General features: G+C 42.1%; 2 protein-coding genes across 4 annotated transcripts; one reads left to right on the top strand and one right to left on the bottom strand.

Moving 5' to 3' along the window:
* Positions 1 to 593: 593 nt before the first annotated feature.
* On the top strand, positions 594 to 5,553 carry LOC307242738 (prostaglandin E2 receptor EP4 subtype-like). The gene is made up of 2 exons (XM_080017298.1): positions 594 to 1,647; positions 4,233 to 5,553. The coding sequence occupies exons 1-2, from the start codon at positions 865 to 867 to the stop codon at positions 4,659 to 4,661; spliced, it is 1,212 nt and encodes a 403-aa protein (XP_079873424.1). The 5' UTR covers positions 594 to 864; the 3' UTR covers positions 4,662 to 5,553.
* Positions 5,554 to 7,822: 2,269 nt separating this feature from the next.
* Positions 7,823 to 25,917, bottom strand: ttc33 (tetratricopeptide repeat domain 33). 3 transcript variants are annotated; one of them, XM_080018197.1, is made up of 5 exons: positions 25,846 to 25,917; positions 22,892 to 23,118; positions 17,403 to 17,484; positions 13,016 to 13,147; positions 7,823 to 9,017 (listed from the first exon to the last, which is right to left on the bottom strand). In XM_080018197.1, the coding sequence occupies exons 2-5, from the start codon at positions 23,113 to 23,115 to the stop codon at positions 8,640 to 8,642; spliced, it is 816 nt and encodes a 271-aa protein (XP_079874323.1). In that variant the 5' UTR covers positions 23,116 to 23,118; positions 25,846 to 25,917; the 3' UTR covers positions 7,823 to 8,639. The 3 variants fall into 3 exon arrangements, with proteins under 3 accessions (XP_079874323.1, XP_079874322.1, XP_079874324.1); XM_080018196.1 differs by having other exon boundaries at positions 25,838 to 25,916; XM_080018198.1 differs by having other exon boundaries at positions 25,842 to 25,894.
* Between the last annotated feature and the right edge of the window lie 1,291 nt (positions 25,918 to 27,208).

The raw sequence follows: 27,208 nt of genomic DNA on the forward strand, positions 1-27,208 counted from the left end.
TGTGTTTCAAATGTTCCAAAAAAATGTAACTTTTCTTCAAACTAATACAAACCAATGGGCAAATTTGATATAACAGCATGACATTGGCTGCAACATGTTGTCTGCAATAGAGTTTTCCATCCCAACTTAATGTAGAAAAGAACAATGAGCACAAGACTCTGCTTTGGGCTTTAACTCTTGAAGTTTCTACCTTCAAATTTATGCAATATATTGTTAAGTACAAATGTAACATATTTCAATCATGAATTAACGAGAATAAAAGGGGGAATGGTCTGTTTTTTATCATTATTGTTTTTATTATACCATTACATATCATTTTAATTTTCATTCAACATGCGCTAGTTCTCAAACTACCGTCCAACCACAAGTAAACTCTGTGACGTGGGTGTGTCGGCTGCACCTTCCCATGAAGACACGTCCCCAAAGCACACGGTGTGAAATGCGCTGCGGGGGAGGAGTCCTCGTCGTGTCTCTGGAAGAAAGCTCTCGACGGAAGAAGAGAAAGACAGACAGAGCATAAGGGACCTCGACTGAACAGAGGTGTTTATCGTAGGGGTGGTTGGCCCATTTGTCATTTGTTGATGGTTCAATTTCGTGCGTAAAATGGAGATTGGGAAAGCTTGGAGTGGCGCGCTGCTGGAAAACTTGGAGTGTAAATCTGAAGGGACAAGGTAACTAACGGAGAACGTCGAACATATTTTCCGAGTAGAACTTAAGAGTTTGAGGCCAAGGGGAGAAGGTACTGTAACTGAGAGGGGATACCTGATACTTTCTTCCAGTAGAACTTGGAGTATGAACCCATCAACCCAAAGGGAGAAAGTAACTGAGGGGACACCTGCCACCTTCTAGTAGAACCGTGAGGAGATGAACAGCTCGGTACCGACGGGCCAAGCCCGGCAGCCCACGATCCCCGCCATCATGTTCCTCTTCGGAGTGGTGGGGAACGTGGTGGCCATCGTAGTGCTCCGCATATCCAGGAGGGAGCAGAAAGAGACCACCTTCTACACCCTTGTGTGCGGGCTGGCGGTGACCGACCTGCTGGGCACCCTGCTGGCCAGTCCCGTCACAATAGCGACCTATGTGAAGGGATCCTGGCCCGGGGGCCCCCCGCTGTGCCAGTACTCCGGCTTCGTCCTGCTCTTCTTCTTTTCGGTGCAACTCGGCATCGTGTTCGCCATGTCCGTGGAGAGGTACCTGGCCATCAACCACGCCTACTTCTACAACGACTACGTGAACCAGCGGTTCGCTGCGCTCACCCTGTGCGCCATCTACTTGTTCAACGTGCTGTTCTGCGCGCTTCCCGCAATGGGCCTGGGCCAGGTCAAGCTCCAGTATCCGCGCACCTGGTGCTTCATCGACTGGCGCACCAACCGCACCCAGCTGGCCACCTACAACCTACTGTACGCGGGCGTCAACTCCCTGCTCGTACTGGCCACTGTGGCGTGCAACGTGATGGTGTGCGGCGCGTTGATCCTCATGCACCAACGCTTCATCCGCCGCACGTCCCTGGGCACCGACCAGCGGCGCCTGGCCGACCCCAAGCGCAGCAGGCGGAGTCTGGGGCGTTTGGCCGGAGCGGAGGTCCAGATGGTGATCCTGCTCACTGCCACCTCCGCGGTGGTCCTGATCTGCTCCATCCCGCTGCTGGTTAGTGGGACTTGTCGCTATGTAAGAGTAGGAATGACCACTGTGTAGAGCTACCACCATGTAGAACTACCACCGTGTAGAGATACCACTATGTAGAACTACCACTGTGTAGAGCTACCACCGTGTAGAACTACCACTGTGTAGAGCTACCACTATGTAGAGCTACCACCATGTAGAATTACCACTATGTAGAGCTATCACTATGTAGAACTACCACCATGTAGAACTACCACCGTGTAGAACTATCACTATGTAGAACTATCACTATGTAGAACTACCACCATGTAGAACTACCACTATGTAGAGCTACCACCATGTAGAGCTACCACTATGTAGAACTACCACTGTGTAGAGCTACCACCATGTAGAACTATCACTATGTAGAACTACTAGTAGAGCTACCACCATGTAGAATTACCACTATGTAGAGCTACCACTGTGTAGAGCTACCACCATGTAGAACTATCACTATGTAGAGCTACCACCATGTAGAATTACCACTATGTAGAGCTACCACTGTGTAGAGCTACCACCATGTAGAACTACCACCGTGTAGAACTACCACTGTGTAGAACTATCACTATGTAGAACTACCACCATGTAGAATTACCACTGTGTAGAACTATCACTATGTAGAACTACCACCATGTAGAACTACCACCGTGTAGAACTATCACTATGTAGAACTACCACCATGTAGAATTACCACTGTGTAGAACTACCACTGTGTAGAACTACCACTGTGTAGAACTACCACTATGTAGAGCTACCACTATGTAGAACTACCACTATGTAGAACTATCACTATGTAGAACTACCACTAAGTAGAACTACCACTATGTAGAGCTACCACTATGTAGAACTACCACCATGTAGAACTACCACTATGTAGAACTACCACCATGTAGAACTACCACCATGTAGAACTACCACCATGTAGAACTACCACCATGTAGAACTACCACTATGTAGAACTACCACCATGTAGAACTACCACTATGTAGAACTACCACCATGTGGAACCCACTGCTCAGTATGCAAAGGTATTGGAGTGTTGGGTAAAAATGATCTAAAATGAGATACATCTTAATGATTAGTGCAGTGATATCAGTGAACAAACCAGAATGGAATATAACATAAAATGATAGAATAAAACATGATGAAATATAATGGATAAATTATATATTTACATTACATTTAGCAGACGCTTTTATCCAAAGTGACTTAAAATTATTCAAACACCGACGGACGCAGCCATCAGGAGCAATGAGGGGTTAAGTGTCTTGCTCAAGGACACTACAGCATGCTAGCAGGAGGAGCCTGGGATCCAACCAGCAACCTTTAGATGACTAGACCACCAGCTCTACCTCCTTACTATATTATATAATGGAATATAATAAAAATAGAAGATATAATGGATTTGAATGGAATACAATAAAACAGGGTACAATGCAAAGGAATAGAATGCAATAGAACAGAGCAGTATAGAATGGAATATAACAGAATGGGGTAGAATAGATAGGATATTGAATTTAAACATCACTGCATTTATTAACAGGACCCAGTTTATTATGTGGAAATAAGATATTGTGTCTTCATCACGTAGTCTCACTGCCACACTCATTTATGCCATGTGCAGCAAATAACGTTATGCATAGCATGATAGAGCTAATGGGAGACATACTGTACTGTACAGCAGAGACAGGCCATTATATAATTCAGCAATTTACTTCTACATTTGAATGTTCCAAACTATTTTATTTAAGTGTTAAGTCTGCACAATTAAAGGTTCAGTGAAGACTAAGAACCGACATAAAGTACCATGAATATCTAGATTCTGTATATCTATAATATGCACTATACATGGGGGGAAGCAACGACTTTATTTCACTCAAAAACTTCTCCCACTGCAATGTTTGGGCTATCATTATATTGCTTACCACAGATTAGTTTCTGTGGTATTTAGAGAAGACTAATGTTGGATATGCCCCAGGGAAACAGCAAAAGGACTGCTTATATCATGATGATCATTCAGAGGAGCGTTCCTGTTTTTGTTGGCCCCTGCCCATTGCTTCTGTACTGTGCTTGACGGGAAGTTACAGTGCTGGATTGCGACCATTTCACATGAGCTATCCCACACCATCCACACACACACACAAGAACCTGTGCAATAACTGTAATAAAGGGTGCAATATTCTATAATAACATTAACTGTAATAAGTTAATACTCACCTATCCATTATTAGCAGTGTCCAGACGGTTTAATACATATTAGTATTTTATTAATGATACAGAAATATCCTAACTTAAACCATACTCATATTTATACCTAGTCAATACTTATTAGCTAACTTTTCAGCCCAGGGCATAGTCTTTTGTGTAATTTATCTGTTTATCCACAATGCACTAACAACACCATGACAAACTCCTTGTACATGAAAATGTGTTCCATCCAATTTTGATTCTGATTTACACAGCTCAAAAACAATGCACATTAGCAATCAATTTTGAATTTAATGTCTTTGTAAGCCATTTTTGATACATGGTTAATAATCAAATTTTATTTTTCTCTCTGATGCCTTCAGCTGAGGATATTTGTGAACCAGTTGTACAGAAACCCGGTGCACGAGCCTCTGGCGAAAAACCCAGACCTCCTGGCAATCCGCATGGCCTCCGTCAACCCCATCCTGGACCCGTGGATCTACATTCTGCTCCGGAAGACCGTGCTCCTCAAGTTGGTGGAGAAAATCAAGTGTCTGTTCTGCAAAATGGGCGGACGGGGACAGGGCAACATGGGTCAGTTCCATTGCATGGACGGACGCCTCACGTCATCCATCGTTTCCCAGGATTCCCCCTCGCTGGCGTCCCAGCAGCTCACAGAGGTCGGGAGAATGTTAAAGAGCGTTCCGTACCGGTCGAAAGGATGCGACGTGAGGTTTCATTCGTTCCAGGAAGGTGGGCATACCACGACCCATTCTCCGGGCGCAGATAGTTTTCTGCTGCAGAACCTGTAGAATGCTCCAGATGCACCCAAAAACACACTTCTAGAGACACTTCCTCTGAGTCGCAAAGGACCACACTCTTAATGTGACGTTCAGGGACAAGGCCTTCAACCTGCAGGAGAAATGCATTTAACCGGAAAACTCAAGAATCCATCGAGTGACTTAATCCCCGTCAAATTTTCTAATGTAATCACTTCTTACTCATAGTGGTCAACAAAACACAATTTAACCTCAACACGCTTCGTTACAAAATATAACCGAACTACACAGAATTTGGAGTTTGCAGTATATCGCCAAATGGAAAAAAACCCAAAGCATCACATTTCTGAGGGTGAGAGTACGTTGCAAATTTCCAATTTTAAAACCACTGCCATTTACTGGCTTGCAACGTAACAAGTAAACAGCTGGAGTTAAAATGTGAATTGTGCATTATGCTAATTTATTTTTCAGAATTTTGTTTTGTCTTCTCTGTGAGAAGGTCCCGTAGGTTACTAGTACATTGACAAAACCTAACCCAGTGTCGTCAGAATTGTTTTCAACATCTGCGAACGACATGACCAAAGAACTACGACCATTTTCCCTTTTACATTTCATAATGAAAGGCAACTATACTGTGACTACTAGACTTAGTTTACAATATACTGTACAGATATTGGAGGATTAAAAAAAAGCCATGAACCCATTGTTTTATCAAAGGTATATATCAATTTATCACATTTTTTGAATGTACCCTTTTGGCAAAATTATCAAAATCAGCTTCATATTAGTACCATGAGTCTTAATATCTACTGTCTAGTTACCTAGCATGGTCCTCTATTAAAAGAAAAACACTAGTAGGTAATACACGATTTAGGGTACCGCTTTGAATGTTTTGCCAATGTTTTGATTTCACATAACATTATGATTACACCTGAAACATTTATTTTCCTGTGGACATGATGTATTTTGCCAAGTTGACAAATAAAATATTTAAAATATGAAATCAAATAAAAAATAGATATATTATTGAGCCACATGTAATACACTTCTAATACTGCTTAGAAAACCTTTTTTTTTAAATTACATCTAACATTGTGGTGGAGCTTGTAACAATCTTGGCAGTATGCTATCAGTAAAGGGGGAATGCAGCGAGATAACAATCCAGATGTACAATTTCAATATTGCATCAGCTGAGCAAGCAAAACCTAATCGGAGCCAGAGTTTGGGGCGGACGGGATATTGATCCTTCCAGCCCATGTGGGCCTTCATGTTAGATGAGAGAATCAATAGTGGGGATACAAGTGAAATAGATGGAAGACCCTTTCATCAGCCATTGCATAGGGCTCAGGTAGAGCGGGTCGTGTAGTGATCTGAGCTCCTCCTGATAGCGTGCTGAAGTGTCCTTGAACAAGACACTGAACCCCTAACTGCTCTCGTTGAGCTGGTGTGTGCCTTGCACGGCTGCCACCGCCATCAATTTATAAATGTGTGTGTTAATGGATGAACGTGAGGTATGCACTGTAAAGTGCTTTGAGTCGTATGACTAGAAGGACTATAAATGCACCCCATTTACCATTGCAACAAACCTTGTTGGTGGGAAACATGTACAAAGTATTACTGTGTGCTGATGGCCAAATACCCACTTGCCAATTATCCCATTAGAAGCCACACACAAACATGGGTCAACCTAATTTCTCCTGTAACCAGACCACAGCCATCAATTTGTAAAGATACACTCTGCCGTAATTCTGACGCTAACTGAGTCATGGCATTTTTCTCTGAACACACGCTGACGCTGAGAAGGCTGTGACCTCACTCAACGCGGTCCAAAACAGATAAAACTTCCTTTTGGATGAAGGCATAGATGAGATAAACGGCAATGATGAGAAAGTAAAAAATGTAAGAGATCAGTATAGAATCGGAAGTATAGAATCTCTTTTACACACACTACCCTGCCAAAACTCTGGGTTATACAACGATCAGCCACAACATTAAAACCACCTGCCTAATATTTTGTAGGTCCCACTCGTGCCGCCAAAACAGCTCTGACCCGTCAAGGCATGGACTCAACAAGACCTCTGAAGGTGTCCCTGTGGTATCTGGCACCAAGACGTTAGCAGCAGATCCTTTAAGTCCTGTAAGTTACGAGGTGGGGCCTCTAAGGATTGAGCTTGTCGTTCTGGCACATCTCACAGATGCTAGATCTGATCAGACCCTAACCCCGGCCATCCACATGATGTAGAAGAAAACGTAATTCATCGGACCAGGCCACCTTCTTCCACTACTCCATGGTCCAGTTCTGACGCTCACGTGCCCATTGTAGGTGCTTTAGGTGGTGGACAGGGGTCAACATGGGCACTCTGACTGGTCTGTGGCTACACAGCCCCATACACAGCAAGCTGGAATCACTGTGTGTTCTGAAACATTTCATATATTTTTATATCAGCGCCAGCTTTATCCTTTTCAGCAATTTGTGTTACAGTAGCTCTTCTGTGGGTTCAGACCAGACAGGCTAGCCTTCGCTCCCCACGTGCATCAATGAGCCAGTTCACCATTTTTTTTGGACAAAGAGAAAATACTGTAAATTAAATGAAGGCCTAAAATATACAATCTCACAAAATGTATGATCTAAAGTCTTTAATACCCCTTTCCCACTGCACCAAAAACCGGTAACACTCTCTAAAATTTAAAGCTCAATTTGTCATCAGTGGGAAAGGAAAACCCGGGTCTCAGTCTCGGGTCAAATGACCCAGCAAGAGACCTGTGTTTTAATCGGCTCCACCTCCAATTGGCTCTGATGTGAACAGGACACCCGGGTCGACACGCTCATTTTGGCCCCTTTCAATGCATGATGCGACGGCATTGAAATCCCGGACGCTGGTGCATAAACAGGAATACCCGTGTATCATTCCATCAATTCATAACCCATTTAGAATCCAAAATCAAAACACACCTTGAAGGAAAACTTGGGTAATAGGCATAATGGGTTCATGCTCATTTTTGAACCCTGAACTTGCATTTTCCTAGTTAATAGCATGGAATATTTCTGTCCATTCTCATCCTTCATTCCAAGGTACTTCTTTGTAGACCTAGGCACTCGGGAAGAACTGCTAAGATTGTTCTTCCATTTCAACTCATAGAAAAACTAATGTGGTAATGGATCACATATGTTGAAGAAAATACCATTTGCAGGGTGACATTTTGTGGAAGATTTTATTTTGGTTTTCAAGTTATACACAAAACATACTTATTCACAAAAAAAGCAAAAGAACAACAAAAACAGAGAGACAAACTAGGTAAAATTAAGGCATAATATCCTCAAGTCATTATCAAGTAATTTTGATATGCACATATTTTGTCACATTCTCAACTCAGTGCAATTGCTGTTTTGAAATTTTCTGAGTCCATGACAATGCAATCATGTAATATGGAAGACTTTGTAGTTGTAGATCACATAATACCAATCATAATTACTATTGAAAAAACAAACTTGAAAATATTATACATAAGTACATTCAAAATTCTTGACATACTTCTTTACATAATTCATCATAATATTTTTTAAGAACCCCTTTCTTTGCCTGTACACATTTATAGACAGTTTTGGCTGGAGAACAGAGCCACTCCGGCAGAGGAGATAACTACCTCTGGCTTTCTGGAATCCATTTTCCCTGGCCTCGCCTCTGACACAAATTTAAAATGCATGTCAAAGGTTATATTTCTGACCTAATGGTCCACCATGAATTTTGAATTTGTGTGTTCATGCCATGTTAAAAAAAACAACCTAAAAAATAAAGACAGAAAAAAAACATCTTCTGATTGGGTGGGAAAGTGCGACAAAATGCATTTTAACAGCTCTTTAACAAATTATTTAGACAATGAGACCTTGTTTTGGATGTCAATACTTGAAGACACAAGCAACTCTAAATTACATTAGTTTAACTTTTTTTTTTTTTTTTTTTTTTTGAGTTGTGCAATCCTGATCTCACATCTTTCCACCAGTGGACAAACTCAGGGACCTCGGGCTTTGACAAACTGTTCTTTCGACATTGAAGCCGCATCATCTGAGCCATCCTTTTCCATCAATACATTCTTGGCGTTCCCCTCGGCGTCTACTACCACGGCGGTCCTCTTCAGCTCCTCGTAGCTCCTCTGTCGGTCCGCCACGGCCACGCACGCCGCCAACACATCATCGGACTCAAAGTCATAGTCCTGCTCCAACTCCGGAGCGTTCAGTATCAGTCTGTGCGCCTCCTCCTCCTGCAGAGACTTCTCCTCCACTGCCCACTGCTGCTGCTGCTTCAGCCTCCGTGCCCAGGCCAGGTCCTCCTGCCACAGGCTGCGCTCGCCTGGGCACAGGTGGATGGCCACTTGGAAGGACCGCACTGCCTGCAGGAGGAGCCTTAGCTTAGAGATGAACACTCCCCCCCAGCCCACACACACACACACACACTCTTTACTTAAGATAAGATAAACCTTTATTAGTCCCATCACAGTGAAATTAACTTTGTCCAGCAGCAAAAACGGGACAGCAGAAAATAAAGAGCATATCAAGTACTCACTATAAACAATATAAAAGCCAGGGTTCATAAGCCAGGGTTCATTCTGGTATACCAAAATATTCAAGGACGTTCAAATACTTTTTAAGCACTATTTTTCCATTTTCAAGGACATGCAAAACAAATTACATTTTCAATGTGATCTTTATTCATTAAAATATAATCTTAATCTCATTGTTAGTGTACACGTTGCAACCATGATGCAAATCTCCCGTTCCACCACATCCCAAAGCTGCTCTATTGGATTGAGATCTGGTGACTGTGGAGGCCATTGGAGTACATTGAAGTCATTGTCATGTTCAAGAAACCAGTTTGAGATGATTTCAGCTTTGTAACAAGGTGCATTATCCTGCTGGAAGTAGCCATCAGAAGATGGGTACACTGTGGTCATAAAAGGACGGACATGGTCAGCAACAATACTCAGGTATGCTGTGGTGTTTAAACCATCCTCAATTGACACTAAGGGGCTCAAAGTGTGCCAAGAAAATATCCCCCACACCATTACACCACCACTATCACCAGCCTGAACGGATGATACAAGGCAGGATGGATCCATGCTTTCATGTTGTTTACGCCAAATTCTGACCCTACTATCTGAATGTCGCAGCTGAACTCAAGACTAATCAGACCAGGCAACGTTTTTCCAATCTTCTTTTGTCCATTTTTGGTGAGCCTGTGCGAATTGTAGCCCCAGTTTCCTGTTCTTAGCTGACAGAAGTGGCACCCGGTGTAGTCTTCTGCTGCTGTAGCCCATCTGCTTCAAGGTTACACGTGTTGTGCGTTCAGAGATGGTATTCTGCATACCTTGGTTGTAATGAGTGGTTATTTGAGTTGCCTTTCTATCGTCTCGAACCAGTCTGCCCATTCTCCTCTGACCTCTGACACCAACAAGGCAACTTCGTCCACACAACTGCTGCTCACTCGATATTTTCTCTTTTTTGGACCATTCTCTGTAAACCCTAGAGATGGTTGTGCATGAAAATCCCAGTAGGTCAGCCGTTTCTGAAATACTCAGACCAGCCCGTCTGGCACAAACAACCATGCCACCTTCAAAGTCACTTAAATCCCCTTTCTTCCCCATTCTGATGCTCGGTTTGAACTTCAGCAAGTCATCCTCACCATGTCTACATGCCTAAATGGAATGAGTTGCTGCCATGTAATTGGCCGATTAGCTATTTGTAATAACAAGCAATTGAACAGGTGTACCTATTAAAGTGGCGGTGAGTGTCACACACACACACACACACACACACACACACACACACACACACACACACACACACACACACACACACACACACACACACACACACACACACACACACACACACACACACACACACACACAATTATTAATCTCATTGCCATCTACTATTATAAGTGTAATATGATTTACATTTCCCTATTCGAAAAAAAACATTTCTGGCTTTCTATTGTGACCACTGAGATTCTACATGGAGAACAATTACAACCAATCCATAATTAACATGAGTTTCTAATCTGTTCAGACATGAACCAACAAGCTATTGTTCTGCCAGCAAGTGTGTCCTCTATGTTGCTGACAGTTGGCAAGCAATGAACATGATCCTTAAGTATGTTTGACAACAGGTTTAACTTGCCGACCAGCCAACTGAATCTTTCCTCTAACAATTGTATTACTTACATAAGCATGTTGACCACTTACTGAGTATCAGCCAGCCTGTTGAAAAGAGGTGATGTGTGCAACAAACAGGATCACACTTGCGATGTGGCCCATTACTTATGTGCTGTCGACCTATGGTGTTACATAATTTGTAGGCTTCATTGAAACAGGCAAGATGGGTTAGATATACAGTATGGAGCCAGTGCAATCATTGAGACTGGCAAACAATAGTTCCAGTTTGACTAGAATTATTTAGTTATTCCAATTATCCAATCAGAATTGAGTATTCAACCAGGCCCTGAAACGTTGATTAATAATGGAACATAATACGCAGCTAGTGATATAGCACTGTTATATCCTTATATTATACATTCCTTATAATGTAGTCATTATTCCTCTTATTTCTTTTGGTCAAGGCAATGACATGGAAGATCATTTTGCAATCAATCACTACCAGGATCTTCAAATCCATTGAAACGTTATAATTTTGTTTCTTTTTTTATTATTATTTTTTTAATCACTCTTATAGCTGTCTGAGACAACTTCACACTAGGCCTACATTCCATTTCATATATTGCGCAATAAAACTGTGTTTCCCAACAGTATTTATAAACAAACCTAAGGACCAAAGCCTTTTCAACTGCCACTGGCAGTTTAACATTTCTGGTATTTTGACAAGTCTACAGCTGCTTTCACACATGCACTGTAAAACTGAAATTATCCAAACATTACCTGGATGAGCTGTATGTGTGAACGCAATTGTCTGAATCATTTGACCCAGACATTACCCAGCCAGCACCCTAGTACATAGTCTGCCTAATTTCAGAATGAGTGGCATGTGTGAACAGAGCAGGTAATTGTCTGGATCATTCACAGCAAGCGAGTGGGCGTGTCACGTGTTGACGTTTCTATCATGCGCCAGTTATTTACCTTCATGCAGATCTTCATGCACAGAGCGTAGTTGCTGCATACTCCTTTCTGCTTTCTTAATTATTCCTTTCCACTCTCCCGTTTATATTGTGGATGCGTCCAAATACATTAAAGGTCAGCACAAAAAAAAGCCCAACTACTGATAAGTCTGTAGCCTCTTCCTCCATCTTGGGTGTGCTATAAAACTCCGGAGTGTAATTGTGTTACGTCCTGCCTCATGCAAGCTCTATCCAGGCTCTGCCCCTCGTCTAAACCAAACGGATTATTTCCAGGTAGTGTAAACACGTCTGACACTGACAATCCCTGTTTTTTTTGCTACATGTATGAAAGGTTAACTCCGGACAATGTCTGGATAGTCAGGTCCGGACATTAAATGGACATTGTCCGGAGTGCATTTGTGTGAAAGCGGCTTATGCCCATGTCTATACCTTAAACAATAAATCGCATGTTCAACATGAAGTGAGAAACACTCACAGGCACTTCATTATGCCACTTTACGTTGTATTTGGGTATCTCAGTTGTCCTCCGAGTTAGATGTGGTGGATGAAACTAAAAGTGCAAAAATATAAATCAGGCAGAAATAGATTGTCAAAGAGGTAAAAGAGCTACCCAAAGAGAAATGGGGGATCGCTGCACTCAACATTGTGCAGAAAGAAGCTACTCAAACATGTCTTTGCATAAATCTTCTGGAACTCGACTCAACACGCCTCATTAAAAATAGTAGATGTACTTTTTTTGTTTTTTTCCCTTCCCTGCCCTTATTATGTTTCAAGGTGTGTATAGATTTGGCTTAGCTATAGCTTTAGTAACTTTCAACACTTCCCATTGTCGGCTCGGGTAGGCCTCTGAGCTGCTGGGCATGTGGGGTCTATACATACAACCCCAATAGCCAGAGTAGGGTATTTGTATTCAACCCTGTTTGTTATGCCTTAAATGGGAGAGCACGCAGCTATGATCAGCGAGTTTAACATCCACATGTTTGGGCTTGTTCTGACACAGTTTGAGCCACCTTCCTTGCTGTAGGCACTTGGGTGTGCTTCAGAAGAGGCATTTCGTCTCGGAGGAAAGGCATTCATATAAAATATTAAGTCTAGATAACTAAACAAACACACGCCCTTTCCTTCTCAATGGTTTACAGTAGGATAAGAAGTTTAACAATGATCAGCTATTCACTTGAAATGGAATAAAGCCTAACCCTAAGTCCCTAAAAGATGATTATTAACTCAAATTATTTGGATGGTAGAATCCGTACTAACCAGGTCCACCTCTCCAAGGCTGAGCTGAGCCCGTCCCAGAGTCTGCCATCCTTCCCACCACAGGGGATTGAACTTCACAGCCATTTCTGCTGCCTTCACGGCTGGAAACACTTCCTGGAGAATGGTCAGTACCTGTAGGTCCGACAAAGGACAATGCATAAGTGCTTTTTGAAAATAGCGGGTCTGTTCATGGTTACCTACACAAAGGCTTAGCTTCCCAAAATCAAAGTAGTTTGGACACAATTCATATTAATAGTTAAATGTTATTTTATATATAACATAGATACACACTACTCACAAAAAGTTAGGGATATTCTGCTTTCGGGTGAAATTTCAGGATGAACCCAAAATGCACTATAACCTTTACAGGTGAACTTAATTTGACCTTCTCTAAACTTTTGAATGCACATGTCCAACTGTTCAATGTTTCAGTACTTTTTGCACAACTTGCTGTTCTCTAACAAGGAGCTGAACGGCAAAATTCACAACAGGTGTTTGATCCATGAATCGACCAATACATTTCCTGGTCAATTAGAATTGGTATTTAAACAGTCCTCTTCATCATGCTGTTCACATTTTGACATCATGAGACCAAGACGACACCTAACAAATGATGAACAGTACCTCGCCATTGTGAGGCTTCAAACAGGATGTTCTCAGAGGGAAGTGGTCACTGAGCTTAGAGTGTCACAGAGTGTCATCAGCAGGTTGCAACAGAGATACAGAGAGACTGGAAGAGTCACAGAAAGGCATAGAAGTGGACGTCCTTTGGCCACATCCCACACTGATGAGCGCTTCATTGTGAACAGTGCCCTGCGGAACCGGATGACGAATGCCACTCAACTCAAGGCACATTTAAGGGAGGTGAGAGGCACCCAAGTGTCACGTCAGACCATTCAAAACCGTTTACATCAGCGTGGTCTGCGTGCTAGATGACCTGCAAGGGTACCTGACCACACCACCAGGCGCAGGCATCATTGTCTTGCACGGGCCAGGCAGCGTTGACGCTGGACGAGGAACCAGTGGCCTCAGTGCTGTTCTCTGATGAAAGTTGATTCGCGTTGAGCAGAAATGATGGCCGCCAACGATGTTGGCGACGTCAAGGACAGCGCCATGCATCGGCCAACGCTGTCACCAGACGAGCCTTTGGTGGTGGTGGTGTTACAGTGTGGGCAGGTGTGTCCAGTCAATACAGAACTGCCCTACACTTTATGAATGGTACAGTGACAAGCCCATACTACCTGAATAACATCATAAATCCAGTCATTGTGCCCCTGCATGAACAACACAGGCCTAATTTATCTTCATGGACGACAATGCTCCAGCTCATCGAAGTCGCATCATTAGGGAACGGCTGCTGGAGACTGGGGTACCTCAAATGGAGTGGCCTGCACTTTCTCCAGACCTGAATCCCATAGAAAACCTACGGGATCAGTTGAGTTGCCATGTAGAGGCTCGTAACTCTGTACCCCAGAACCTCAATGACCTGAGGGCCGCCCTTCAAGAATAGTGGGGTGCCATGCCTCAGCAGACAATAAGTCAAGTTATTGAGACATTGACATTTTTTGTTGTGGTATACCCACCACTGTTGTTGGCTTTTGCTTCAATAAATTGTTTGAGATGAGGAAATCACCATTGCATGGCTCTTCTTAAATGCCCTACTATCATGATATATCACTGTAGTGTGAACTTTTTAGATTTTCCAAAAATTTCACCCAAAAGCCAAATATCCCAAACTTTTTGTGAGTAGTGTATTTTTCACTTTATCTTCCAATTGAGAACTATTTATTATCCTGAATATCCCTCATAGTGATCGGGTTGTTTATGAAGTCAACTGTGGCATTTTTGCATGATTTTATTTGCTAGTTAATCACTGGTTGTAGGAAAAGTATTACCCCAACAACCAAGATGTATCTTCTAAAAAATGTTAATCCAAAATGTATGCTGCGTCAAACTAAGTCCAATGCCTCCATTAAGATATTTATAATTTTAAAATGTTGGATTGATCTGGTGTTAAAAATGACAACTCCGTTCTAAACTGGAAAAATTTGTCACAAACCAAAATCAGCCTTCTGCTTCTTCCGTCTGAGAAGCTGATTCACTTATCTGTGCATTCATCACCTCCACACTCAATTACAGCAACAGCCCCCTTTATGTCACATCCACCAATCCTCAATAACCTTCAATGTATCCAGAACACCATGGACTATCTGCTTATGCTTTCCCCAAGAACCACATCAACCCAGCCTGAAAAACCGCTACTGGCTGTCCATCCAGTAACTAATTCAATATAAACTTCTCATTACCTACAAATCCCTCCACACATTGCCCTACACTTTCCTAACTGACCTCTGTCAGTAGCAGGCCCCTTCCCGAAGCCTAAGCTCTGCTGACGCAAACATCCTGATCGTGGCATAATGGCCAAAATAACCTGTTTCACACAACTTTACACTTGCGCATCATTATTCTTGAGAGTAAGGGTCAAATGTAATGAGATTTCAACTGTACAAGGCAGCTGCAAATCAGCTCTGGTTATTTTTTTGTTCAATAATTACACGTTTGGTACTATGTTTAACTGCTAATCTTTAAGAAATAGCCATTAAATGTATTTGTGTTATGCATGTACACCTCTATATGTTATTTCCATTGCTGGTGGGGCATTTTTTCTCAGGGAAAAAATGCACTGACTGTAGATTGCAAGAAGTAAATAGCATCCACAAGTTGTGGTCAATAAACTGTCGATATAAATGAACATTCACAAAAAAGAACAGCATCCTCGGATGAGACGATATCGCCACCAGCTGAAGTGACCAGGAAAAAAAACCCAAAACAATAGATTAGAAGGAAAACTTTTGAGAAAAGAATGTGACGCTCATGGAGTGAAGACAAGTTAATATTCTTGTTTTGGCTGTGACTGTGCATAGCAAAAAGTATAGGATAATAAGAAAATGATCATAGCAGTGATCATTTTGCAGGTCTGGTCCTAAAGAGATTTCCTTCTCAAATGTCTAAATAGGGTGATTTCATTATGGTACAGTTATAGAAGACACTAGGAGAAAGAATTACACAAATTGAGATGGTAGTTTTAAGCTATTTCAATATTGGTATAATATAAAATCATGATGTTTACCAAATCATGTTTTTAAAGATCATAGAAAATATATAAAAAATGCTTCCATGGACCATTGGAAATTGTCTGTTGGCCAGTGAATTTATTATATTATTATATTATATTATTTCATAAGATTAACGAAGCATGTAAGGTTGCCTATTAATACACTATCAACAAAGCGGAAACTGATTGGCTTGTATCGGGAGACTGAATTTAAGCTAATGGGAACATAATTTGCCCAAAACACCGCAAAATCGGATTTGCTCAAAGCAGCACCTGGCATGCAATTTTGCGGCAGTAAACACATCCCAGAATAGAATTATATCACAGGTGGCAACACAAATACTGTGCAATGGGAAAGTAAAGCGCACACACAAGGGAAAACACTCAGAGAGAAAGAAGGATATGGGTCACTATGTGAAGCTTGTTTGGAACATGCAGCATTTTCCAAGATGTCATCACCATGGTGACAACAGCCATCATACTCAAAGGCATACCAGCTCTAGGGGGTCCTAGTGACTATGATGGCTAATATACTATCACATGTCTGCTTGTCTTCATGAGCACACATACACAGCAAGGTTACAATAGATTTATGTACACAACATGCTTCAGCTAATTATATTACTCCATCATGAAAATATGAAGTTTGAATAACTCAAAGGTTTTCTCTTTACGAACGCCAGTCTTAAATGTTATTCTCTCTAAGAGGCTCAGAGAGAGTTTCTATAAAGTGACTATTCCATCCTGTCTATGCTTTGCAGGGAACATCCAAATAATGCAAAAAGCCCTATACCACGATAATGTTCTTTGATACGACTGAAATAACTGTCCAGTACAGATAACACAGGAGACAATACATTCCTGTTATAGGAACCACAGTGCTTCAACCATATTTTACAAGGAAATAAAAACAAGTAACACTATACAGAGTTAAAGCATGACAAGTCATGACAAGTATATTTTTAGTTCTTTGTCACAAAAGGTCTCCAAGTGCGTTACGGGCTCCCATTCAAAGGCTTGCTTTGATGGCATTCTCTAAAACCCTGAGCCCTCTGAGGGGCATGGAAGAATACAATTAAATAAAATAAAAATAAAAAAACAGAGGGGAAACTGCAAGGGCAAAGCGAGCAATGGTGTGTAGGTACTATATGGTTGTGACATAAGAACAGTAAATCAGAAAAAAAAGCAAAATAAACAATTCATCAATCAGTATCAAAGCAGTGAAATGGGAAGATAAACAAAAACAGTGATAAATGTTTGGTTGAATTGTACCTGAGACTTCATCTCATAGAGAAAAGGGTTGTCTGGAGTAAGATGAATGGCCTCATCCCACTTGTTTACGGCTTCCCGGTGTCTACAAAGAATGTATGCACGCACGCGCACGCACAAACACACACACAGACACACACACACACACACACACACACACACACACACACACACACACACACACACACACACTATCAAATCTAACTCATAGAAAGAAAGAAACAGACACTGGCATCAAACTTGTGTTTCATGCGGTCAGTAAGTGAATTACTTGATGTGGTTTCTTAGCTAAACATGCATTGATAGAAGGGACAGCTTAACTGAACGAACGCAACAAACAACACGGATCCATTGGCTAGCAACAATTACAAACATGCCTGACCAAAGTACATATTTGGTGAAATAGTAGAGACATGGCAAGCAGGGCTGGTATGTTATATTTTAAGACCATACCCAATGGACCACTATCCTCCTCATAAACACTAATAAGTGTCGCTATAGCAAAAGCACGCTACTGGAACACGCTATATGGAAATATGGCACTGTCACCGAATGCTGTGATAATCCAAATTATTAAGTACAGAAATTTGATGCCCAGCCCTAAACACCACCAAGTATTTTAAATTACAGATTGAAGAGAATTGCATCACAATAATAACCACACACATTGTTCTGGGCTTGTAGTGTTCAGTGGCTAATACATATTAAATATATATAATCTCTAAATTTCTGGGTCAGCATATGCATACAGTTCAAACAAGGGTTGAGGCAAAGCAAACAAAGGCAATCCATCTGAACCAAGTAAAATGGCGCAGAAGGGATAGCAGAAACAAAAACATTAATCTGCATATACTTAGCGCCAGGGTTCAAAGACAGTTTACTGTGTTGTCACTGTGTTGGAGCTAAGGGAGTGTTTGAATTCTCTGGGTCTGAGCCCCGTACAAGTGGTATGTTTGAGTGTGTTGCAAGGACAGTGATATGCTCTATTTCTCTCTAACAGCTGTCTCCTCCTCAGGTCAATATTGAACAAAGATCTGTTTCAGTTGAGGGGACCAAGATCAGGCCATGGGAAGAGTGATCTAGAGATTAATATGATTGATAATTGATGATTGCCGTATCTATTCGAGTTTTATTGGACAGGCTATCCAGATAAAATGTGAGAGTTTCAGTTTGTTGTTTCTCATGTTTAAGCATCTTTGAGGTCAAAGTTTGAGGAGTATAGAGAAACAATTTTAGTGGATCTTCCTCAGCTGTGACAAATAGTTCAAGTTCCAGCATTTTATTCGTCACATACGTATACATACTTTCATACATATATGCAGTGAAATGAAATGCAACGCACCCGGTGATAACACACAATACGTCCTAGGAAAATTAGTAAAATTTACTAAAAAATTAGTAAAATATAGCAATGCGAAAACACAGCATTGAGCAAATAAAAGTTTGATAATAAAAAAAGTGATCTGAGAAAGAATGTTTGCCTTTTTTACCACATCATCATTGGGCAAACATGTTTTCTAACATATAGATTCTAATTTGTTCCAAACTGGTGAGTGGAAATACGGATGTATTGTTATGGGATGTGGAGTGTGGCCCCAGACTGAAACAGCACGGACATAGCTTAGTAGAGCTATATATCGTCCAATGATAAGTCCCAACAGTGTTTTCCAAGTGTTTGATGGCTTTCTAAATTCCTTTCAGAACAACAGCAGTTGACAATTCAATGGGTTCGACAAAAAGGAAGGGTTTGACCAAGGGCAAGAACATTGCAATTAAGTATATTATGTGGTGTGAGGGTGGTGTGATTTAAGTGGCCACACCTGTCTTGGGTACTAGTCTTACTAGTCTTCACTGGGCCGATGATCAGGGGCGGCTGTGCACCTGTTATTTTTATTGAGTTAGGTATGAGAACCCTGTTTCAGATTCCAGGCATATTATTGTATTTTTCTTTCTCTGCTTGGTTGGGGCCCTTGGCAGGGGATTTTCCCTGCTCTCAGTTTTGTGTCAGAGGTATATGGTTTGGGGTGGTGTGATTTAAACAGTAAAAATTCAAAGAGGGAGGGGAGCAAGGATTTTCTGACTGACATCCTTGTCCAGAAATCACTAAATCATTTCCACAGTAAAATCAACTAACCAATTACCCTACCGTAACTGCCAATTACAATAGTGGAAATATTAAACAACTGAAGTAGGTCAGTTTGATTTCCCTTACACATTTGTCTATTGAAAACAGTCAGATACACACTAATAGAGTCATGATTTTCTCTGTCAGCGAAGCAATGCTGCAGGTCGCTATTTTTATGTTTAAATACAGTGACTGACTCAATATCAATTCCATGATAGGCTTGGGCGATCGTGCAAAATTGCCGGGGCGCAGTGATGTGCGCATGTGCGCGGGGGGCTCGCTTGCGTATAGAACGTTATTTTATGTGTCAAATGTGGTCTCCCTGTTCCAGAAGTGCAGGATAAATTATTTAAAAGTAAAGTTTTAACACAAAAACATCCAGTTTTTATTAAATTAAGTCCCATATCAACAGAAAGCATGGGGGAGACATGTATCCCCACTGTTCCGACAATGGGGACACAGGTTTTTTGGGAAGGGAACGGGATAGTCCCTTAACTCAGTTTTGTGAAAATCTTTGTTTCGTACATGTAAGAAACAAACAAAAATAAATAGATCTAAAATAAAGACAGGCACGGGAGCCAGCGAGCACCTCTGTCTGGAGGAGTCGATTTCCTTCCCCTTTTTCATGTCTCTGCACCGGACTGTAGCAGGGAAGTGAGATCCGATCACCAGTAGTTACTCGACAGAGCGGGGGAGAGCCTCTGCCTCCTCCCTCCCTCTCCCTCTCTCTTTCCACTCCAGTTTCAGAACAGGTCAAAATGCACTTACACCGTTTCAATGCTCAGATGTTTCCTAGTGGATAAAAAAATCAAATTAAAAAAAATTGTCTGTCATCAATGTCAATCACAATCGATGGAGTTGATCGCCGATAGACGATTTTATCGGAAATCTACCAAAGCCTATTCCACGTAAACATTAAATGGAATTTAGTATTTTGTAATGCAGATTGCCAGTATATTTTCTTACATTGCTCTACAAGCAATTCATTAATTAATTCCTTTAGGGATGCACCGATTTTGAAATTCTGGGCCGATACCGAGGAGCAGACTCTACTACGCATGTCTGCTGTAGTGATTTACTGGAGTGAATTACAGCTTTTTGAAGGGAACTGGATCTTATGGCTCCATTCGTTTTAAAAACCAAAATTATTTTTATAATATTTTCGAAAAACAAGTTTCATGATATTATACATGTTATTCATGAAATTTTTTTTGTGCAGAACAGGTAGAAAACACAAATGTTCACACATAACAGTAAAATAACCTTTAAAAAGTAAAGGTTTTATCAAAGTATTACTATCCAAACCTTTGCACTAAAGACTAGTGTGAGTGTGCCTTCACTTTGTGAACCTGATGTGACAGTGGCTGCACTCCTTTTCAGCCAGGGCACCTCTTCTCTTAAATGGAGGAAACATTTGCAAAGAGCACAACATATCTGTCTGTAAACCTTGGCAAAAAAACCTGTCTCATTACCCAGCGAAACTCGGTTCCCTTCGTTCCTACAACAGAGCCGTTCAAAAGAATCGGATCGTTCATGAACGGCGGGCCAGACTTTACGAAGCTGGTAGAGGCCGTTTTCTCTGGAATATCTCACTTAAATGGCTTTGATAAAAATCGTGGATTGATATAAAAGTTGTTTCTATTTATTAATTACATTGAGGCTGATGGAGGATCTGGACATGGTGATCTCGCATGGCTCCAGGTTATAACTTGTATAAATTCTTATATGTAATATATGTAAAAATGTTGTATAATCTATTTTATTAGTCTTTATGGATGTGGTGAGGAAGGACATGCAGGCGGTTGGTGTAAGGGAGGAAGATGCGAAGAACAGAAGGTATTGGAGGCAGATGATCTGCTGTGGCAACCCCTAATGGGAGCAGCTGAAAGAAACCGAAGAAGAAGATCATCACTATAGCAACATCTTGTCCCGCTTTGCCATCGTACCTCCCCCTGGCTCCCCCGATTCTGTTATCCCATTCCCGTGTGTCCATCACCCATGGTGTTTGTTTCATTCTCTAAGGAAACAGAGTTCAATAAAATAACCTAAATCTAAAATGAAAACACACTGTTCTGGCTTGCCGTTTGTGCCTGGGTTGGCAGCGTCAGAGCGTGCGCACCCCATCGCTGGCGCACTGTAGGCACCTTCAGTACCGTCAGAGAGGGAGACAGGTGCGCACTCTTTAATTTAGCTGATGTGAAAACCGTTCCAATGAGCGTAGGGCAGTGGTTTTCAACTGATTGGTCCCGATCCAATACTATGTCACAGGCCTACTTCGAGTAGACTGCTGGTGTATGCGTCCACTTCTTCAAAAATCTATTAAGATATATTTTTAAGTGTACCGAATTTCCGATGCTATGCTTTTATTTTGAAACATTAAAAGACTGTGCACTGTTATGTTTGGGTTATGCCTTAATGACGAAGGATGAGATTGGATCTGAGCCTAGACCACTTTATAAGGCATTGAAAGGCATACAATTCTGGCGATGAGGTTTTATATGCAGTTTTACAGCAGACTAGAGAAAATGACTAAAGAAAAAAAGGCAAGCCCAAGAGTCTTAACAGAATTTTCAGTTTTAGAACTTTTTTCTATTACCTAGTTACCGCAGGGTTACACAGTGTGGCGCATTCTACACAACAGCACCCCCTTCTGGAGAACTTCTGATGGTATATGGGAAAGCATCATGAGAACAGAATTATTGTCACTGTCACTTGATCACCAAAAAACTAAAGTCAGACAAGTTTTTTGACATTTATATCTTGAATATTTTTGCTCATTTTATTATATCCATTCTAAATAAATCAACAGTAGAATCCTTGTGGGCTTTGGTATTGAATTCAACTGATTCTCACTTTGGTCTTTGGGGCCATAGGGGTCCATGGCCTGTGTCCAAGGGGTCTAAGGACAGTGTCATATGTACATTTTTTTTAAGTGTTACATTGTTTAGATAAAGTACATTCTACCCAAGTCCGACTTAAAGGTAAACCATTTAGTATGCAGTAGCCAGTATTTGCAAAAATTCCCAGCACTGTGATGAAACAAAATCAAAATATTATTTAAGGTTGAAAAACATTGACAAACTTTATGCACAAATATACACATATTATATATTTATGTACTTGCTACATTTTCTCATGTTGATGTAAATATCTCTGTACATCATTTTCTTCCAACCATGCCTTGAGATTGAGTGAGGGACATTTAAACATATAAACATGAGTGTTTATAATGACAGTACTGACTGCTAGAATAGCATCAATGTACTTTCTTTCATATGATTAACTAAGTTCCAAACTGTTGCACTGGCCATACAAGTGAACTGCCGAAGGACATACAATTACATGCACATAGCGAAACCCTTCTCACCTGCCTTGCTCAGCCAGCACTGCTCCTTCATCCTTCAGTCTCTTGCTCTTGGCCGCACAGTCCTCCAGAAGGACCTCACGCCGTCTTTTGATGGCCTGCAACCAGTCCACCTCGTCCTCCCTGGACACCTCAGCAGCTCCCTTCTCTGCCTCCGCCTCAAACTGCTGGACTCTGGACCTGGACACCTTGTCCCCGGCCTTCCTCTTCCATCCAAATGAAGCCATGGTCTGAGAGGGAAACCACCCAACAGCTAGTGATAACCAGACACCGGAACAGTTTCTCCCCACACGTTCATTTCTCTCATTTACTTTTCAGATTTACATTATATTATAATTTATTATTACGCCACCTGCTTTGTTTTTCCAGTCTTTCTATCGTTTAACTGCATCGTGCATTTGAATCTTACGAACAGCTAAATGCATCCCAGAGCACGCAATGACAGTGTCCCTGTCACATACCTATTAAGCCACTTAAAAAAAAAAAAAAAAAAAAATCTCACCGCTTGCACATCGTACTCTTTGTAAATACTGTTTATTAAAAATCCTATTTAAGTGTATTTTCTTTCTTCAACTTGCGCTATGTATCATTTTTTCATACACTGTATATATTAAGAAAAATATATATTGTGAAACACTGTGACTGTCTTGAGAGCTCTCTCTCGCACTGTGATTTCTGTTTTTTGGTTCCTTCGTAGTCAAGTTTCCGCTGCTGTGACATGACTTACTGAAAATAAAAAGGAACCTTTAAAGAGCTCTCTCTCTCTCTCTAAAGGGGACTTGGCCATGCTCAAAAACTGGAGACCTGTTGCAATGCTTTGCACGGACTACAAACTTTTCTCAAAGGTCCTGGCGAATAGGCTGAAGGGAGTTTTAGGGCTGTTGATTTCCATGGACCAATCTTACTGCGTGCTGGGCAGATCTATTAAGGGTACGCCTCCTGAGCTACCAGGGGGCCTGAGTTGGGGAACGAGGGGGATGAGGGTTTTGGGGGTGTTTTTGGGCTCGGAGCAGTACCAGATGCAGAACTGGGCTGGTGTGGTGGAGAAGGTGTGTGCCAGACTGTCCAGGTGGAAATGGCTGCTACCCCAGTTGTCCTACAGGGGGAGGGTACTGGTTGCTAATAACTTGGTCGCCTCGACCCTATGGCACCGACTGACCGTTCTGCATCCACCCGGAGGCCTGCTAGAAGAGATCCAGCGGACCATCGTCAACTTCTTCTGGTCCAGTCAGCACTGGATTAGAGCTGCAGCCCTCTATCTGCCGGTCCAGGAGGGGGGGTCAAGGCCTGATTGACGTTGCATCCAAGGTCAAGGCGTTCTTCTCTTATGACAAGCAGCGGTTTCTGCTGGGGACCGAGGGGATGGACTTGACAGCGCTGACTCCTTTCTATCAGTCGGTGCTGCAGTCGTGGCGGGTTAAGGTCCACCGTGACACCACGTCTGCCCCTGGGATGTGGCTGTTTGGAAACCCACTGCTAGACCCTGGCCTCCTTTCCTCCTCCAGCCTGCGCTCCAGCTTGCTCAAGGCTGGGTGCGTCGGGCTGGGTCATCTGCTGAAGGCGTCCACGGAGCAGCCCATGGGGACAACTGGCATCAGTTCCTCCAGGCTGCTGCACAGTTTGGTGGATGAAGTCTGCGCTTCACTGCCAGTGGCCTATAGGGCTTTTATCAACGGCCGTGCTCTGCCTGACCATTGGGACGGTGAGGGCGAGGTTGCGTGCCCTTTGCTGACTGTCTCTCCGGCTGTGCAGTGGGAGGAGGAGCAGGACAGCCTCCTGACCTTTGCCACTCCCAAGCTGGGGGTTTTGAGGCAGTAGGCAAGAAAGCTGCCTACTATGCCTGCGTCAAGGTGGCACACCTACGCTCTCTGGCAGGGGTACGGCTGTCGGGGTGGACCCAGTTCTTCGGCCCCGGAGCGTCCCCTGATGGCCGCTGGCGTTCTCTGTACAAGCCCCCCATCGACAAGCGTGTGGGCCACCTCCAGTGGAGGATTGTGCATGGGGCGGTGGCCACAAATAGGTATCTGGCACGCCTCGACTCCAGCACGGGGGCGGGATGCGTCTTCTGCTCTGAGAGGGAGTTGCTGCAGCACCTGTTTGTGCCGTGTCCTAGGCTGCGGGAGCTGTTTCGGGCTACTGGAGCGGTGGGTTCGGGGTCTGTTTCTCCTTTAAGCTCTTTGTTTTCGGTCCTGTCTACACTGTGTCAAACGAATCTGTCCATGTCCTGGTGAACACTGTTTCGGGGGTGGCCAAGCTGGCCATTTGGAAAAGCAGAAGGAACGCTATGCGTGGTCAGGGGTCAGTAGACCTGGCCCAGATGACGGCCCGCCTCAAGGTGGAGTTTGAGTTTTACAAACTGACCAGCAAACTGATCTGGATTTTTCAGGAGTGTATGGGGTGTTGCTGTGCTCAGTCCAGGATGATTCCCTCATTATTAACATGTGATTCTTCCTGTGGTAGCTGTGATCCTCTTCCTGAGGTCTCTCTCTCTCTCTCTCTCTCCCCCCCCCCCCCCCCCCCCCAAAGGAGGAAGTCTGGGCTACAAAGGGAGCTGTCCATATAGTCAACAGCTGTCTCAAACCTGGTGAAGAAACCAACAGATCCCTGCGTTCCTAGTTATCTCCGAAGAGAGATGTCTGTGCTCTTGCTGCCTATTTACCGGTTGACTGATTTGTCTCTGGTTTTTGTTATGTGTTTTTGGTTCCTTCGTGATCAAGTTGCGGCTGCTGTGACATGACTTACTGCAAATAAAGGAATCTTAAAATTGTACAACGCAAAGGGATTAATAGAAATGTATCTTTCTAGCTAGTTGTGGCTCTGGTCGTGTGCTAAGAATCGTTTATTCGCCATAAGTGAGCCATTGGCTGATCCTCTAATTGGGTGACATACAACTACATAGATAATCAAATAATAATAAAGACAAACATAAAATAATGACCGCATACGTACGTACGTACAATCTACCAGAACATCTCGTCAAAGGCTTTGTCGTGCGAACAGAAGTCTCCGTCGGTGGCCCCGCAGCTTGTGACCCGGAAGTGGTACATGTGGGCGTCCGTTGTGCTGCATTAATTTTCTGTCGGAAATCGGAAATATCTGACCTCATACTTGCAATGGTGCTGTCTAAGCTATCTAAGTCGGAATTCCAATAAGGATTGGGCCAGATCCCTCGCGTCCGAGTTAACCGAAATAATGGACATGAAGTCAGAGCAATATGCTGTTTGCTATGTTCGTGGGCTTTAATTTTAAAATTCAACATTCAGAATTTGCTGATATTGTCTGCGCGACATTGTGAGGTGGTCTACTATCACTCGGAAACAGGATGTTTTCTTTTGATTCTCATATGAAATCAGATGTAACGCGGCTGATATTTGCTATTTCAGTGGGCTTTAATATTGAAATTCAACATCAGAATTTGCTGATATTGTCTGAGTGACACTGTCAGGTGGTATAAAATCATTCTGAAGTGGGAATGGTCAGTGGAAAAGGGACGTTTCCTTACAATTCTAATGTGAATTCAGAGGGAACACGCATATTTGTTATTTTAGAGGGCTTCAATTTTTAAAATCAACATCAGAATTTGTTGATATTGTCTGACTGACATTGTGAGGTGGTCTACTAGCAATTTGAAGTGGAATTGGTTTGTGGAAACAGGAGGTTTCCCCATAACTCTAATGTGAATTCAGTGATACCATTTGCAGGCGGTAGTTAATATTTTTCTGCTATTATTAATTGTATTTATTATTTAATAATTATTCATTTTGCTTTATTTAGTTATATATATATATATATATACATATATATATATATATATTTATTCATTATTGACTGAATGAATGTCAAATTTACCGCAATGTCGCATTTCTATTGAAATCAGTTCTTTCACGCCCTTACCGTAATTACTGTAATTTCGAAATTCAATATTCAGGATTTGCTAATATTTTCATTATAATTCATTTTATTTATTATTTATAAATTATTAATTTTGCTTCATTTGGTTATAAATGTATTCTTATATTAATGTTTATAAATTAATTCATTACTGACTGAATGGATGTGAAATCTCGTTCACCGCAACGTCGCTTTTCTTTTGAAATCATTCATTCGCGCCCTTACCGTAATTTCTAGTACATATACGCGCCGTAAAGCGGAGGTTGGTTTGGCCGTGTTTTTCGGCTGTCTTTACCGCAGTACGGAACTGCACTGTCGACTAGGAATTTCCAGGGTTTAATTGAACTCAACACAAGACACGGCCGCTGTAAAAGCAGATTTATTTCACTTCCTATTGTTTATGGCGAATATATATATATATATTTTTAC

Source organism: Zeus faber (assembly GCF_960531495.2).
Source record: "Zeus faber genome assembly, chromosome: 17".
NCBI lineage: Eukaryota > Metazoa > Chordata > Actinopteri > Zeiformes > Zeidae > Zeus > Zeus faber.

Bases quoted from the DNA above. Each gene is read 5' to 3' on its own strand.
- LOC307242738 (XM_080017298.1), top strand. From the start codon at position 865: ATGAACAGCTCGGTACCGACGGGCCAAGCCCGGCAGCCCACGATCCCC. The intron at 1,648-4,232 runs GTTAGTGGGACT...TGATGCCTTCAG, and splicing joins TCTGCTCCATCCCGCTGCTG to CTGAGGATATTTGTGAACCA.
- ttc33 (XM_080018197.1), bottom strand. From the start codon at position 23,115: ATGGCTTCATTTGGATGGAAGAGGAAGGCCGGGGACAAGGTGTCCAGG. The intron at 13,148-17,402 runs GTACAATTCAAC...TCGGACCTACAG, and splicing joins TCTATGAGATGAAGTCTCAG to GTACTGACCATTCTCCAGGA. The intron at 9,018-13,015 runs GTTAGTACGGAT...CTCCTCCTGCAG, and splicing joins GCCTTGGAGAGGTGGACCTG to GCAGTGCGGTCCTTCCAAGT.